We start from the raw sequence: 16,592 nt of genomic DNA on the forward strand, positions 1-16,592 counted from the left end.
TATCAGTATCAGTAGGTATGGTAAACAATATGAATATGATTATAAAATGGTATCTTCTAATTTGAGCATCTTATACTTAATAACAGTATAATATATAAATGCTATAACTATAAAAAGATGTATGTGTATGAATATAAATAGGTATAAGTTCACAATATAATACAATATGATATGAATATATATATCATATTGTATTCCATTGTATATATACTCAATCATAAGTATGTAACTTTATTTATTATTATTTTTAATCTCATATGTTTAATTGTTGTTCTTCACATGTATGTTATTATATAGTATTATGTGTAATGTGCCAAATGACATTTTCATCATAAAGAGTGAAAGTAGTGGAGATAAACTGAACCTTTAATCAACCATAATAAAAATCCATATCAATAATGAACGATATGGATTTATTGTCTAGCCTTAATATGAATCACAGTAAAGGCACCACTGCACAATGTGAACGTGTGTGTGTGTGTGTGTTTACACCTGGATGATCTTCTTCTTCTCCTCCTTCTCCTCCTCTTCTTCCTCTCCTCCTCCTCCTCCTCCTCCTCCCTCTTCTTCTTCTTCTCCTCCTTCCTGTGCTCCACCACCACGTCTCTCAGCTCGATACCACGTTCGCCCGAAACTGGGAAAGTCGCCCAGTGTGTGTCCGGAGGCTGAACTGCACCTGGGACGGAGCTGTGCGGTCCCCCAGCGCCGAGGTAAACACATGTATTCACATTATAACGTGTCAATGTGTGTGTGTGTCTGTGACAAGGGTTATTCGAGTTACACACAGACAAACATACACACACGGACCTCTTTGTGTTAGCGAGCCGAGCCGAGCGGAGGTTAGCTGCTGCTTCCGGAAAACAACCTTCACGCAGGTAAGACGAGTTTCGGTGTCGCCTCGATCCCACCGAGACGCTTTTATGGGAACAAACAAACATGGAGGATGAAGCCGCTCGTCACTTTGAGACGTGTGTGTGTGTGTTTATCTGTCTGTCTGTGTCTGTCTGTCTGTGTGTGTGTGTGTGCGCTGTGTTTTTCACTGAGTTTACATGTGTCGCGTTCAGCTGCCGGTTATGAAGGTGAAGTCAGACCGGAGCCGCTGATGTGTTCACGTCCATCTGAGACACGGGAACTTTCTGAGCTGCGCTGTCTCCTGATGGTTCCCAGTCAAGAGATAAGCATCAAACCAACAGCACTGGTCTGACACGAGGAGGGACACTGACTTATTTATGGTCCCAGTGAAACCACAACAGAGGGGGAGGCACATGAAGTAAACCTGTCTTCTAGTGAGCACATGTAATATTACTCTATTACATGTACAAATACTGCATTTGTACTTTAAATGGAACATAATATCAATATGGTTACATATCTTACTCCTGACAAGTATCATTATGTTGGCGCTACACATCAATATTGAGTTATTTAGTTGTAAAAGTACACACGATATGGACTTTTTGCAGTTTTTGTTTATTTTACATTAGATGGCACGTTGAAAAGTGACAGCGTGATTGACACATCTTTAAGAGACACTAAAATAAAAAAATTGTCTATTGTACCATCTCAGTTTGTGTCAACCACCAAATTGCAGTGAATAAATACACAAATCCTGCATTTGTGTTCTTCTTCAGTTAGACAGATATCCCGAGGCATCGTTATATGATTGTCTTGCAATGTGTCGATTATAACAGTCACGAGTTACCCTGCAATTCCATCCCCCAATTTACACTAATTTACAAATGTTTACCTTTAAAAGGTCCCTTTTTAGAGTAAAATATTCAGAGTGTTCTTGTATATATTATAGTAATAGTTGATATGTACATAGAACGAGTATTTTAATGTTGTCAACAACTGTATACTGTTGGGTACACAAAAGTTACTGTACCAATTTCCTTCAACCTGGAAGGTTGTTGGGTATTGTGGGGTAACTGGTTAATCCCCTCACCAGTAGATGCATCATTAGATATTATACTGGCCTGCAGTTTATGTAGCAGTTCACATCTCAAAGTACTTCTCACAAAGTACTTGTGTACTCCAGCAAAGAATTTGACTACTTCATTCGCCCCTGGTCAAAATGTAAAATCGACCAAATTCAGTCTAGAGACTTTTGACGATAGTGTTGTTGTTTTCTTGGCACCTCTGCAGTTGCTGACGCATCTCAATATTCTTGGAAAAAACAAGAAGACAGAAAAACCTGAAGATCTCTGAAGACATGTTGTTGCATTTGGGGGAATTTGTATCAACAACTAGCATGTTCAAAATTTATCCAGTAGCGGCTTTTTGGGAAAATCCCTTGAGAAAGTAGCTACCTCTTTCCTTTATGCTGAACACAATGGGGACATCCAGAGTTAAACCCATGGGTGGCGTTTGTGATGTTTTTGTCCCTGGCTGCTGTACAGTGGGAGCCTCAAGAGCTTAACCTCCATGTGTGATATGTTCCGGAGACACTGGTACCACAGCACGCCTGTGGCTGGTTGGGTCGTGTGAAAGCTCAAACCAGGAGGGAGCTGGAGTGGGAAACTCTTTGGAGGATGGTGGTTTTAATGTCACTTGGACAGGTGGACTTATTTCCTGCCTATGTGCAACGCAAATATAGGTCATTATATTTAAAGCAGGAGACGTTGCCTGCTGTGCAGCTGTTACATAATGTCCAGACAGTGCTCAAAATAGATGTAACAATTTGTGGATATGATAGTTTCTATTTTTGGAAAGAAAGGAAATACTATTTTTAACTTAGGGCAGAAAATATTCAATTCATCTCTCGTGAAAAGTGACATGAGGAAGCTATTCAAGTCTAATTTTGGCCTTGTTAGAGCTTTTTGCTGATGTTATCCTGAGACACTGAGGAGCGTAGTCGTTCATCTTTAGGTAGACTTGTCTTTCTTTTTCCGTTTCATGTGCAGCCCCCGTGTGTAATGTCTATTTCTAACTCCAGACATTGGCGTAAGCAGAAGCGAGCGTGACACACCTCCTGTCTCACCGGGTGGAGAAATTGTTTGTTCTTGCGGCTTCACCTGTGTTCACCGAGGGTGTGGCAGCGCATGTGACTGACTCATATCAGCCATCAAAGCGAGTGATTCGGCTCAGCCTCGACGGAACGCCACCATGTGTAATCCTCTGGGAGACTCAAGGAATATTGCAGGGCCACAGACCTTTCTCCGGAAAGCTCAGACTGTCACATGAGCACAAGACTTTGGACGAGGCGTCCCCACATCACGATTGCTTTGAACTGTGCTTGAGTCTCAACCAGTAAAAATCACATTTCATGCCATCTATGGCAAACCTGTCTTCTGGTCTTAGTTTTCTAAGCATGGACTCTAACACTAGTTAGAGAAATCTTTCTTTTAAGTGTGGGATTCATGGGAAATAATTTTCTTGTACCAGTGTAGGATTCGGATTAATCTATATCTTGTTATGTAAGCTACTTTCAGACCCGAACTGAACCCCGGACATTTTCCTTGACATTTTCTGGAGGGGCTTTATGTGAGAACGCAAGTGTCAGAGTCAGTTACTCCGGATGTTTTTTGGAATTTTTCCAGCCATCCCCCCCAAGTAAAATGTCAGCAAATGTCTGAGTGAGGCCATGTGAGAAAACAGCTCGAGCTTGTCTGGAAAATCCACTGCAAGCGACTGGGCGCGTTGATGACGTCTCTAACTGAAAACTTTCAAAAAAGAATACAAAAGAATAAAAATATCTCTTTCCATGCACCACCCCTGAACGGAATATTCCAGTTTCCTGTTGTTGTTAAAATGTCTGACCTGAGCAATCTCCTGCTACGCTCTGCATATGTGAACGGCAAACTCAAGGACATTTTTCAAGACGTTTTCTGGAGTTTGTCTGAGTTAAGTCAGAAAGTCATAGATAATGTCTGATAGAACAAAGTATTGTATTTAGAATGCCTGTTGTAGCTGCTGCTTCATTATCAAACTAACGTCTGATCATTTTCTTTAGTACTTCATTAATAGTTTGCCTGGTTAAATGTAGGAGAATAGTGAAACTTGCTCATCTGAGTCTGAGGTTACGTTTTGCTTGACCTTTCTGACCAATAGTCCAGAGCCCAGAGATAAGAAATGATTGATCAACTGTTAAAAGCTGAAGTTGTGCATTGGTCAACTGGAACTCTGTAATGTTTGTCCTTTTTTTCTTGGAAAATGGCTCAAACAGTCATCCAATTACAAAAACATTGTCTGATTTTGAGATTTTTCATGTACAATGCCAGAAAATCATGAACACTCCCAGTCCACCTTCCCTAAAGCCCAAGGTGACATATTAAAAATGCAGAATGTTATTAGTCAAAACCTCTGAGATATTCAGTTTATTAACCTTATAAACTGGATAGGTAAAGTTGTGGGTCGAGTAATTGATTAACCGACAAATCAATCGATCGACTTATCGTGTCTTCACTGCTCTTCTTTGGTTTATGTTGAACCATCTCGACAAGTCTCCATTACATGTGGAAGATCCCAAGAAAGACGAGTACCTTTTAATGATTTCATGCTGCATCCTTGACAAACTTAGTGATCAGCTGTCGTGTTTGTGTGGGAACCGGGGGTGGGGGGGGGGGTTGATAGATAGCTTCCGAGTCAGCCACCTCTGGAAATTGCTCTATCTGCTGTGACTCCCAACTAGTGACTATCAGAAAGCGAATGCTGCACCTTAAGAATACAGCCGTAGACACCCAATTTGATAGGAATGAGGCTTTGAATGTTTTTAATAATAAGAGAACCTGCTTTGCCCTTTTACAGTTGAACACTTTGCGTTTAACACGAGGGTAATGAGTTAATATCTCATGGTCTCATTGGTGCAGCAGGTCATGTGGTTTCTAAATAAGTGGCGCTCAGCCTAGTTTTCTACTGTGCTTCTCTCCCGGAGCTACAGGATCCATGGCCCGCTATCCATTACAGCACAAGGTATCACTTGCACAAAGTAAAGACAAAGAGAGAAAGAAGTCCTGCGTGACCTCAGCCGGGATGCATGTGTGTGGAAAGACGTGTGCGCACACACTTAAAAACAGGCTTGTGTGTTTGCAATCAGTCATTCGCCTATAGAGAGTACTTTACCTGGAGTAGTGCAACATCAGCAGTCTGAGAACCCGAACACACACATACGCGCACATAGACATAAATATACTCACATTTGCTGGAGAGAGGCAGAAGGAGCACTTCTCTTTCCCTCTCTCTGCCTAGTTACACCGATTCCCCTCTGCATTCCTGACACCAGTGCACGCACACACACACATACACACATACACAGGCACACACACATTATTCTGACGGTGTGCTGCTGGAGAGGCAGGGCTCTGGTTTCATTCGAGCTTCAGGCAGCCGCTATGTTAGAGCCTTGTGTTTGCGTGCGGTGGCTACTGGGTGCTTGACAACAAAGATATCATCTCGGGTGAGTCGCTCCAAAGTATTCACACTGAGGTAAAAGCAGTTCTTTTGTGGCTGAGATATGGACTGGGTTACTAAGGGAAGGCAACTGTAGGTAGTGAGGTAATTGCATGGACTTATTTTTCCTCTTTTTTTCATCTGTGGTTATGTGCAAGGTACAAGGTTCCTTTACTACTTTGTATATTCAGGGTCAAATTTCTGATCTTAAAGTAGCATTTTGTGGTGTGTTGAATGTTTCTGTGTCTTTCGAGCCAATCACACATTAGGTCATAAGTGCTCAGCTCAAAAACTCCTCGCTTATGTTGCAAAAAAAGTAATTTATTGCAACTCATTTACATTTCAGTCCATTTGTCATCTGCTGTGGTCTCCATGGAAGCCCTTTAACCTTGCCTCCCATGGATGAAATTTATTTTACAAAGTAGATTTCATGAGCTGAAACTTAATATATTTTGGAGTGATTCATGAAATACAATTTTTTTTTTTTTTTGTAGTGAGCAGTCAAAAGTTTCAACAAAGAATGTGTTTCCAATCAGCACTCTCCTTATGAGAAGGCATTAAAGGAGATTAGGTTTGGCACAAAGGGCTGGGGACCACTGATGATTGGGTGCAAGGGGTCATTAGTGATGGGGGTTACATTTCTGCCCAGTTCATTCAAAATTCTTACTCTTGTGTAGTGCCATGTCTTTGTTCCTTCCCATTAGCAGGGCTTTGACTTAAGTCCCGCTCTCCTGCCTCATTTCACAGAGTTTTCACCCTTTTCTGAGCGCGGTGACTTTTAGCTGAGATGAGAATTCCCTTTGTCCCTCAGGAAACTTGCTGAGAGGAAGCAGCTGTGGCTTGCTGCCTTATTGCTGCTGCTCAATGGATTTGTCATTTCCTGTGGAGCTGGCCAGTATGAGTAGGAATAGTGCAAATTCTCCAGTAGACTAAACTGTGCTTCTCCTTCTCAACAGAAAAAAACAAAATGAAGACCAGGAGAAGCTGACGACTCTGGATTGTTGTTTCACTTTCACTATGGATTCAGCTTTGGAGACGCAGACATAGACTTTTACAAGAGACCGTTTCTGAGGAGATAAGATCTAAGAGGACACTGAGGTTTGGACTGAGCTCCCTCAGCCAATGGCTACTACAATAGAAACCAAAGGTACCAGCAGCAGCTGCAGCAGTGCTGCAGGACTCTCATGGGCACGGGTCTGTAAGGAGTGTGGCCAGCAGCATGAGGGCCAGGAGAGTCACCTGTATGAGTACCAGGACGAGGTGGACGACGAGCTGGTCTGCCACATCTGTCTGCAGCCTCTGCTCAAACCCATGGACACCCCTTGTGGCCACACTTATTGCTTTCACTGTCTGAGCAACTTCTTAAAAGAGCAGGACTTCTGCCCTGTGGACCGCCAGCGGCTGCAGTTGCATCAGTGCCGTCCCTCCAGCCTGCTGGTCAGGAACCTACTGGATAAGCTGGTGGTAATGTGTCCTCACTTCGACGAGTGCCAGCAGCAGATGCAGCGCTGTGAACTTCAGCCTCACTTGCACAACAGGTAAGAGTCAGGTGGAGACGTACGTGTTGTCATGGCAGCAGGTTCCCGGGATATAGTTAGAGCTCTGGATAAAATGATCGAGTGCAGTAATATCTAAACCTATGAGCAATGTCTGCAAAGAATACTGTGTATTCCCTGTATATATTAAATACAAAGGTTAATCCTATTATCATTAACAGCCATACAGTGTAATATAAGCCTGTGTCATAGTTGGACTGATCAGCACCGAGCACTGGGAGAGATCCCGCCACATTTGATCATCTGAATCTTAAAAAAGTATTAAACCAAATTTTAAAAAGATAAAAAATGTTTTTATCATCTGTGTCAGTCTCTTGACCGACCATGTCTGTGTGTCTGTCATGAGAGCGTGCACATTAAAGTGTAGGTGTTTGGGTACAAGGATCCTGGGCCAATCACAGCATCTAATTATTAATTGATTGAGACAACATGAAGCATTCAAGTTTTATCTATTGTTTTGTAAAATTTGTCGTAAATATTGTAACTATTTTGAGTGGAGCACTGTATATGTTGTGTTACTAAATTATTATTTTTTAAAAGCCCCCCCCCCCTAACTGTGTGACACAGACTGTGGAATGTGAAATAACTATCATTAGCGTTGTTTGCTTCTCCTCTTTGGAGGTGTTGCATTCATTCCTGGTCAGAGCCTCAGTTCCTCTACGAACACACTAACTTATTATTAATGAGCTCAAGACGAGGTGCAGGGTATTTAAGTTGTTTTTCACATGGCCGGCCTGGTGCTTATCATCCCAGCCATGATGTAGTTGGTTGTGGTGGGGGCGGATAGTCCTGCTGCCGCCTCTCTGTGCAAACAACGAGGAGGCAAAGTTCAGGCATGGGGAGCATGCGTCCGTCGCAGCACTCTGACCGACTTAATCAGACTCAGTGCATCTCACCCAGACAACCTGCAATGCAGTGAAATTGTCTATTCATCTGCACAGAGCTTCTGTTCAAACCCTATGCATTAATACACTCTTTTTCTTTTTACTATCTCCCCTTTCCGCTTGAAAACACTTCACATTGATTTTCTTCCTCCCTGTTTTCCCGGTCATCTGGCACTCGTCCAAACTAGAGACATAAAATAACATCTCTCCATTGCAAATATGCTTATTCTCATGTGTTGTGTCCAAAGCTGCCGTCAGACATGCAAATGTGGAAAAGCAGACGTCTTAGTCAGTTGTTCTGGAAATATTCCTGGACTTTTCCTGCCAGAGCCTTGTGAAATGTCTGAAAAATGTCAGAATGAGCCGGTTAGAGAATACAACAGGAAAGTAGTCGTGTTGCTGATGTTTCTAATGGAAAAGAAGCGATAACTAGTATCTCAGGATTAAAAAGTGTTGCAAGAAGACGCTGACGAAGATGTCAACTTGGAAAGAGACTCGAGAGCTTTCGGAGAAAAGGGCCAAGGCCGTGTTGATTGTGTTTTCCACTGTGAAATTGATGTCATGAACTGTCTCCTTCATGATCTAACCAGACGCCAGCCCTCGCCTGAATGCTCTGGACATTTTCCTGTTATTGTGACCATGTCCGACTCAGACAATCTCCTGCTGCGTTCTTCATATGTGCAAGGCAAACTCAAGAAAATGAAATCTTTTCTACCAGCTTCCTCTTTGTCCCTGTCTTTCCAGATGTCCTGTTTTCAGAAGACTGAAGGAGGAAGCCGAGAAAAGGAAGAGGCCCTCGTGGAATGAGTTAAAGGGACGCAAGAGTGACGGGGAGTCGCCCGGTGATGCTAAACACTCGGCAACGTTGTCTGCTCGAAATCCCAGCCGGGATCAGCCTGAGCCTGGGCTGATTAATCCTGCCTATGAGGAGAGTGAGGATGGTATGAGGTCATTTTTACTTTTTATAACAGTGAGCCAGTCACAATGGTCTGTGTTCTGTACTAACATGATGATTACAATCACTAGGTTATAGGAGGCTGGTCTGACTCTTTGGCAGTGACAGTGAATAATGTTTATGGAAGCTCCCAGACGTGGTGGAATTAGTTTCCCCGCTCGGCCGATTGCAGAAAACTGAAATCCCCGTGCTCACCCTCTCCAATGGGGGCTGTTGTCACAACACACGTTTGGGAATTGCTGATGTTTATAGCCTGAAGGTTTTGATTCTTAGTCTGTCCAAGGTGAATCATCAGCGTAGACATAGAAAAATGTACCAGCTCACTGTCTGTACGAGGGAAAAGCTGATTAAGAAGCTGACGAGATATTTCCACAGACCAAAGTTCAATGAAATCCAGTTTCCAGGCAACTGATAATCCCAGAGACGTGTGTATTTAGACAAATCACTGCTGCGTGCTCTTAGATAAAATAAATAAAAAAATTGAAATACAACGAATTTACACTTTTAAATCTAATTGAATTATACATATATTGATTTATTTTATTTTTTTTTTCAAATGTTGGCATGTTTCATCCAGGTCTTACTACCTCAGCAGTCAGCTGGGTGCTTGTCTTAGCTGGAGGGACTTCACTGTTAGAGGAGTTTGCTGCAGCATACAAACATTTGTCTGGTCTCTGTGTACGTACAGACCAGTTCCAAGGTGGAGAAAGTTCAGTGTAGTTCAGCGTACTGAAACTTTCCCTTTTGTTCTGTGATGATAACAGGAAAACGTCCACTCTGCTTCTCTCCGTTTCCGATCCTTGTTCCTGTTTTCTGTGCTCCGTGAGAACTGTCGTCACCTTAAGTTCAAATGAAGGATACTACCGCTGTGTCTCTATTTGTAAAGATTTCTCCAGAATTGTTTCATAAGCAGATCAGTTTTTATCTCTATGTAGTAAAGAGATTGGTACAAGATATTCTCCATTTATCTAAACACGGAAGATTTATGTGCAGTTAGATTTTTCTATAAGGTTTGTAGTTCATTATTTATAATATCTATAAGGGAGCTAATTGAGAGACCCGAAGAGCTCTTTTTCAGTTATTATTACATAATGGTTACCCTAACGTCAATATAAAGATGTGGCAAGATAAAGTCAGTTAAGGAAGCTGTAAATGAGCAAACTGTGTGTGTGTGTGTGTGTGTGTGTGTGTGTGTGTGTGTGTGTGTGTGTGTGTGTGTGTGTGTGTGTGTGTGTGTGTGTGTGTGTGTGTGTGTGTGTGTGTGTGTGTGTGTGTGTGTGTGTGTGTGTGTGTGTGTGTGTGTGTCCACTTTAAACCATAATGATATTTACTTTGATTACTATAGATTTGTTTCTTTATCAGGTATTTTTAAATGTGTATCTCACCTAAGGAATCGGAGAATTGATTTTATAAAAGCTGGTATTTAGCCATATTAATTCCACTTGCTCCTCTGTCCCTCTGTCCTCCAGATAACACCCCTCTGCGGTCTAGTCTGGTGGCCGAGGCCAACATGGTGGAACTGTTCAGAGAGGAGCCGGAGGAGGAGCTTGGCTTCCGCATCGTGGGGGGGAAAGACACACCGCTGGGGAACATAGTGATCCAGGAGATTGTCCGGGACTCACTGGCAGGGCGTGATGGCAGACTGGCCCCAGGGGACCATATCTTAGAGGTGAGAGGGACTCATGGACCTGAGGAAAGTGTTGAGATAATACAGGCCGCGATGTCACATGATCCTCTCTTATTCATCAGGGGAGTTCAAAAGTATTCCAGAGGCATTGTCGATATCCTGACACGCTTCAAATCAGCATATTTCTGCATTAACTCCTTGTTAACGGTTTCTCATGGTCCTGTATACTCAGGGCTCTTCTGCTGGGAACGAGAAAGTAGACATTCAAGATAAACAAGTTTTAGCTCCATGGTAACAAGGTGTGGTTTGTTATTGCTGAGGGCAAACGCGTCATATCAGTGTAAACAACTCTACCTGGTGGCTGTCACTGATTGACTTTGAGAGGGTCAGGGTCCAAATATAAAGTACATTGAACTTTCATTTCCTTTGTTATTTAATCAGTTATTAGGTAATGATATGACGGGCTCTCTGGAAGTGGACATAGAGGAGAGTAGAAGGACAGAATATGATTTTAATAACTTATGGCCTCCTCTCGTCCTTGGATTTCTACCCTCCGGATCCACATGGTTCCACGGTAAAATGAGCTGAAATTACAGCCTGGGCTCTGGCCCCCCTCCCTCAGTGTGTCCTCCTGCCTTCAGGACGTGGAACATTAGCCACAGTTTTTTTTTATATTTTCTATTTGGCTTTGTGGGAAGCTGGTGCACGTGAAGAGAGATGAGGGCAGATTGCATCACAGATCTCTTGAAACTCGATCTTTCTCTTCCCCCTGAACTGATGCATTTATTTCTGTTTCGCTCAAATTTCACATGAGATTCTCAGGACACTTTGAGAGGCTCATCATTTAAACTGTGAAAATAAACAAGTAGTAAATTTCACTTCTTTGCTTGACATAAAACTTTTCCCAGGGTCAGTCTTCATGCACAGTTTGACTGCAGTGTTCCTCTCTGTGGTGTTGTGTACACAGGTGAATGATATCAGCTTGGCTTCAGTCCCCCACGCACGGGCCGTCGCAGTGCTGCGGCAGCCCTCCCTCCTCAGACTCACAGTCATGCAGGAGAAAGGTTTCAAAACAAGGGATCCACGGTCTGATCATCACGCTCCCTCGTCCACCACCTCCACCGCCCTGCAGCCCTCTCAGAGTCCCCACGCCAACGCTACCTCCAGCCACAACCCCGGCACGGTCCTGCAGGTGACGCTGATGAAGAGTCAGCGCAGCGAACCGCTCGGAATCAAACTCATCCGCAAATCGGACGAGAGCGGGGTTTTCATCCTGGACTTGTTGTCTGGGGGTTTGGCAGCAAAAGATGGAAAACTGAGGAACAATGACAAAGTGTTGGCCATTAATGGACACGACCTCAGACATGGTACACCGGAGAGCGCTGCCCAGATCATACAGGTATATTAAAGGCAGGTGTTTGTGTAATAATGTGGTTATGAGCATGGTCTGGTTTGTTTTTAAGACACTTTAAATGTTCGATTTAGTTGGCAAATGAATCACAACAATGACCTTGAGTCGCTCTCTGTTGAGCACATACCTCAGACAAGGCAGCACAATTGTACACATGATATTTTAGTAAGTGAAAAAACATTACGGGATCTGCCCCTTAATGTGCATCTACACCAAAAGTGTATGGGTTCTTCCCCACGACAAAGCCGGGCCGCTCACCCTGGTGGTAATCATAAGTTTCAAAGTTGCTGCATAATCCTGCTCACAAAATAAGCAGAAATAAAGAGACTTGTGTGAAAGCATATCTTACTTATCAGAATGGAGTTTTTTTGTGAGAAATTCCAACTCAAGAGCGACACAAAGAAGACGAACAACATGCAAACAGACCATCTCAATCCTCGATTCAGTCTCTTTTTATTGGTTTTTAGTTTCCAACAAGCATTTCCAAGGAACAATCACTGCTTTCAGATACTTTGTAATTATGCAATATGCACAAAAAAAGCTTTCCTCGATTAAAGGCTGCAGCGCTCATTAAATCACACAATGTGAAAGTGATTAAAACAAGGTTCCAAGTAGTCGGGCTGCTAATGTGACTGATTTAACATGATTCAAACTGTCTTGACAATGGATATTCTGTGGAAGTAATTGCTTTTCCTTTGTGCGCATTAAGGCCAGTGAGGTACGTGTGAACTTTGTGGTGATGAGACCTGCAGAGACTCAGGAGGACGGAGGAAGCAGCAGAGAGGGACAACAGGGACGAGCAGCGAGGAGGGCGCCCGAGCCCCAGTACTTCAGACGACAGTCCACATACATGAAGGTAATATAAAGACCATTAACTCTCAAACTAAGAGAAAATAATCCTGTCTCCTTTTTTATCATTAATATTTTAGATCAAATTTTGTTGTTGTTGCCCATAACCAACAGTAAACGGCTCCAATTTCAACTTCTTCTTAGATCCTTAAGTACAATGTTGGTCACAGTATCTAACAAACTTTGCACATTTCTGTTAACACAACGTAGTCGTGATGGCCGCTCCTTTGTCGGTCACACTCAGTTGTGCCATACACTGTTAGTAGAAAGAATAGCAACCCCCGAGTTGGGGGTGAGAAGCTTTGAGAGCAGACACCTGCGTCGGTGTGCAGAGATGAAAGCGGCTCTCAGGGGCCTCCCTCTGTCCTGATCAAAAGGCCCGGGGTGCTGCTCACTCTACTGCTACTCAGCCACTGGCTTGTTGTGTTTTGCTTGTTTCTATGGGTGGCAGAGGATCAAAGCTGGTAACAGTTAGCTTTCGCCTGCAGAGTGGAGCCTTTTCGTCTTGCTGGGGGGGGTGGGCTCCCTGCTGGGGAGGAGGAAGAGACCCCACCTCCCCCAAGCTTCCCTTCTGATGGTTTACAGACTCAGGAAAGAAACAAGGGGGCTGGTTGGAACTGTCATTTTCCACACATCTCCTCCTCTACGAGAGCCTAGTGTTGATCCTCACACGTTCCCTCTTCCCTTAGTTCTCAGCTCCCACTCAAGTGTTTCACATTTGTTTCTACGAGAATCAATTAAGTCAAAAGATCCTCGGGGGGCTGAAGTAAATTGACATGTTCTCTCACACAAGATAGATTTAAATTTTTTAGCAATAAAGTTTGTCAAGAATATGATCCACTTCCAAAAGTGCAGCATAACTTTAAAAATCCAAACTGTGATGTTGATAAATATATTTGTCGTTGCTTCATTTGAATCTGCCTCATTGTTCATGCAGGATCCCCCGGGTGGGTTTTCCAGCCATGAGAAGACTGTGAGTCTGAAGAAGGAGCCTCGGCTTTCACTGGGCATCACCATTGCCGGGGGGAGGGACTGTCGCAGCCGCCTGCCTGTTTACATCACAAGTGTGCAGCCTGTCGGCTGTCTGCACCGAGATGGAACCATCAAAAAAGGTAGGAAGCAACATCTGGCTATCCGCCATTTTAACTTTGAATAAGGGATTTGACTTAAAGATAAGATATTAAACCAGGACTACAACTGACTATTTGTTAGTTGTACATCAACTCATCACATGTTAAAGCTCAAAGCAATCAACCTTCTACTCAATGAATCAACTGATGTCTAATGTTGAACACAAAGATCCCCTGAACTAACGGTTGTCTTCACGACATCATCCGTTTCCTCAGGTGACATTCTCCTGAGCATCAACGGTGTGGATCTGACCCAGTTCACCTACAACGAGGCCGTGTCGGTGCTGAAGGCTCAGACAGCTCAGTCCCAGGTGGTGCTGCGAGTCATCCAGACGCTCTCCGATGACTCAGAGGAGGAAACCGAGGCCGCCACCATGGACGAACTGGACCTTATGGACGACCCGCGAGATGACGCCCTCAACTGGACGCCGCTGTGGACTCGCTGGTTGGGATTACCGAGGTAGAGAAGCTTTCATTGCCACCAGTTCCTGGAGGGTCTGTCCTTTGTGTGAAAAAGTTCATTCTGACCGTGTCCTCGTTGTCTCAGTCACATGCACTGGTGCCGGGACATCGTCCTGCAGAAGACCAACAACGAGAGCTGGGGCTTCAGTATCGTCGGGGGGTACGAGGAGAGCCACGGCCAGCAGCCTTTCTTCATCAAAACCATTGTGCCTGGTACACCTGCTCAGTTTGACGGGCGCCTCAAGTAAGTTCCCCCCAGTTTGACTCCAGTACGATCTGCTCCCGTGTCCTTTCATCGCTCTGACTGGCCTGTGGTTCTCTCCAGGTGCGGTGATGAGATTGTGGCGGTGAACGGATCCACAACGGTGGGAATGAACAACTCGTCTCTCATCCCAATGCTCAAGCTGCAGAGGAACAAAGTCACGCTGACTGTGGTGTCGTGGCCCGGGAGCCTAGTGTAGAACACACATGAGCACGTTCACTCTCTAATCCTTTCTCTCTCTCTCTCTCTTTCTCTCTCTCACACACACACACACACACACACAATCTGCCCTGTTCAGCTGCATTCTTGACTGGGCCACTCATTGACTCTTCCATATGTAACTCACTGTTTGGTTACGTTCTTGTTCGGGCTTTTGATTGGTCATGTAACACGTGTGTACATACGAGCCGTCCTGTGTGCAGGTGCCTGTTCGTGTCAGTGTCTGGTGAACTCGCAGGGCAGTGGAACCAGGGTGCAAAGATAATGACAATCGGTGAAGTACTAAAAAAGGCTACGGACGAACTGGAAGGATTGTGGTTCTTCTTTTCAGACGCCGGTTTTACCCTCTTCTGAAGCTTTATCTATATTTTAGCTTAAATACGTTGGATGATGTTATGGTTTAGTGGTGACTTGATTCAAGTGATTCACATAAACAGAATCCAAAGATGAAAGGTAGATCTGACAGAACATGTAGAAAGTTATGTATTGACTATATATATATATAAAAGAAAATGGCTGAGTGTAAAGTCTGATGCCAAAGACAGGGAAAAAAACTCCTCTCTTTTAACTGGTGTATCACTAGTGTGATTTTTATCACCTTTATTTTTATTGCACTTGCAAATTTAACAATTAAGCCATGTTGGAAAAGTTAGAATGGATTATAAAAAACAAACATGTAGATTATTTTAAAGGTAAATAAAAGGACTACACTCACATTTGGTCTGAAACTGACACTGGCTGGATTCCAATGGAAACATTCTGTTGATCAATCGGAGGTTCGGTCTTATTCAAGCCATAAAAGTGATCAGTTTAAAGAACTCTCCTGAAAAAGTCACTTGAAACCTCTGTGGACAATTTTACCAGAACTGCATGGGTAGGAAACAGCTTGGGTCCAAGTTTATTTCCTGTTAGTTCTTATTTTAGCTACAGGAAATAAACCAGGACACATCATAATAGTTTTGCGCCTAAAAAAGCGAATAAACCTGTGATGAATGTTTGGCATTGATGCATAAACAAGAGACTTTTTGTCATTTTATCCATGTCCCTGTATTAGCGCTCTGTATTTGAAATGCCTCCAACTGATGGACTCTGACAAGTGGGTGCCTTGTCGACACTGAAGGACAAACCAGAACGTATACTTGCCTTAAATTGCCGCTCTACCAAAATGTGTTTGCTCATTCTTTTCCTGTCATGATAAAAGTGTATTTACCTTGGATATGAATTTGAAGATGAATGGCCTGGTCCAGATGAATTTACTCTTTGTGTCAACACATTCCCAGTGGCCTTTTCTTGTATCTCAACTGGTGCGAGATTTATAGAATAATCCAGAATATCACCACAGAATTAGTTTTTGAATCAGAGTGACTCTGAAATATTAAGCGTCTGCGTTGGCCTGTCCAATGTTACATTATGTTCAATAAAATCATAATAACCTTGCCATTCTTCTGTTTATACAATCAATTCAACTTTAATTACATAGCACATTATAAATAATCCAATGTATTTACGGGTGTTTGATTACAATATCTACCTACTTTTTAAAAAGAAAATAAATAAAAACTTAATGTTTAACACTACATAACAGCCAAACTAAATAGTTGGATTTTTAATGTACGTTTATTTTGTATAGTTGCTGTGCCACATTCCACTGGAATATAAAACATCCATAGTAAACTGCAGAATGAGTGCAAATGGTGCTTTACCACAGTCAGATGTACAATAAACTGTACAGTGACCCCTGGTGGACACAAACTGCAGAATAAGGGACCCAGGCTCCAACTGACCAATTTGAGACTCATACTGAGAAAACTCATTATAGACTGAGAATTTCTTTTTTTTTTTAAAGGCA

The 16,592-nt window shown here is 43.1% G+C and overlaps 1 protein-coding gene across 4 annotated transcripts; it reads left to right on the top strand.

Annotated features, from left to right (window-relative positions):
• The first annotated feature begins 557 nt into the window (after nucleotides 1-557).
• lnx2b (ligand of numb-protein X 2b) lies at nucleotides 558-15,230 on the top strand. 4 transcript variants are annotated; one of them, XM_053429050.1, is made up of 10 exons: nucleotides 558-710; nucleotides 6,345-6,926; nucleotides 8,573-8,769; nucleotides 10,253-10,452; nucleotides 11,378-11,809; nucleotides 12,531-12,677; nucleotides 13,608-13,782; nucleotides 14,017-14,260; nucleotides 14,348-14,506; nucleotides 14,588-15,230. In XM_053429050.1, the coding sequence occupies exons 2-10, from the start codon at nucleotides 6,511-6,513 to the stop codon at nucleotides 14,721-14,723; spliced, it is 2,106 nt and encodes a 701-aa protein (XP_053285025.1). In that variant the 5' UTR covers nucleotides 558-710; nucleotides 6,345-6,510; the 3' UTR covers nucleotides 14,724-15,230. The 4 variants fall into 4 exon arrangements, with proteins under 4 accessions (XP_053285025.1, XP_053285026.1, XP_053285027.1 ...); XM_053429051.1 differs by lacking the exon at nucleotides 558-710 and adding an exon at nucleotides 717-875; XM_053429052.1 differs by lacking the exon at nucleotides 558-710 and adding an exon at nucleotides 5,234-5,395.
• Nucleotides 15,231-16,592: the final 1,362 nt, after the last annotated feature.

The sequence above is a fragment of the Pleuronectes platessa genome, chromosome 8, assembly GCF_947347685.1.
Source record: "Pleuronectes platessa chromosome 8, fPlePla1.1, whole genome shotgun sequence".
Taxonomy (NCBI): domain Eukaryota; kingdom Metazoa; phylum Chordata; class Actinopteri; order Pleuronectiformes; family Pleuronectidae; genus Pleuronectes; species Pleuronectes platessa.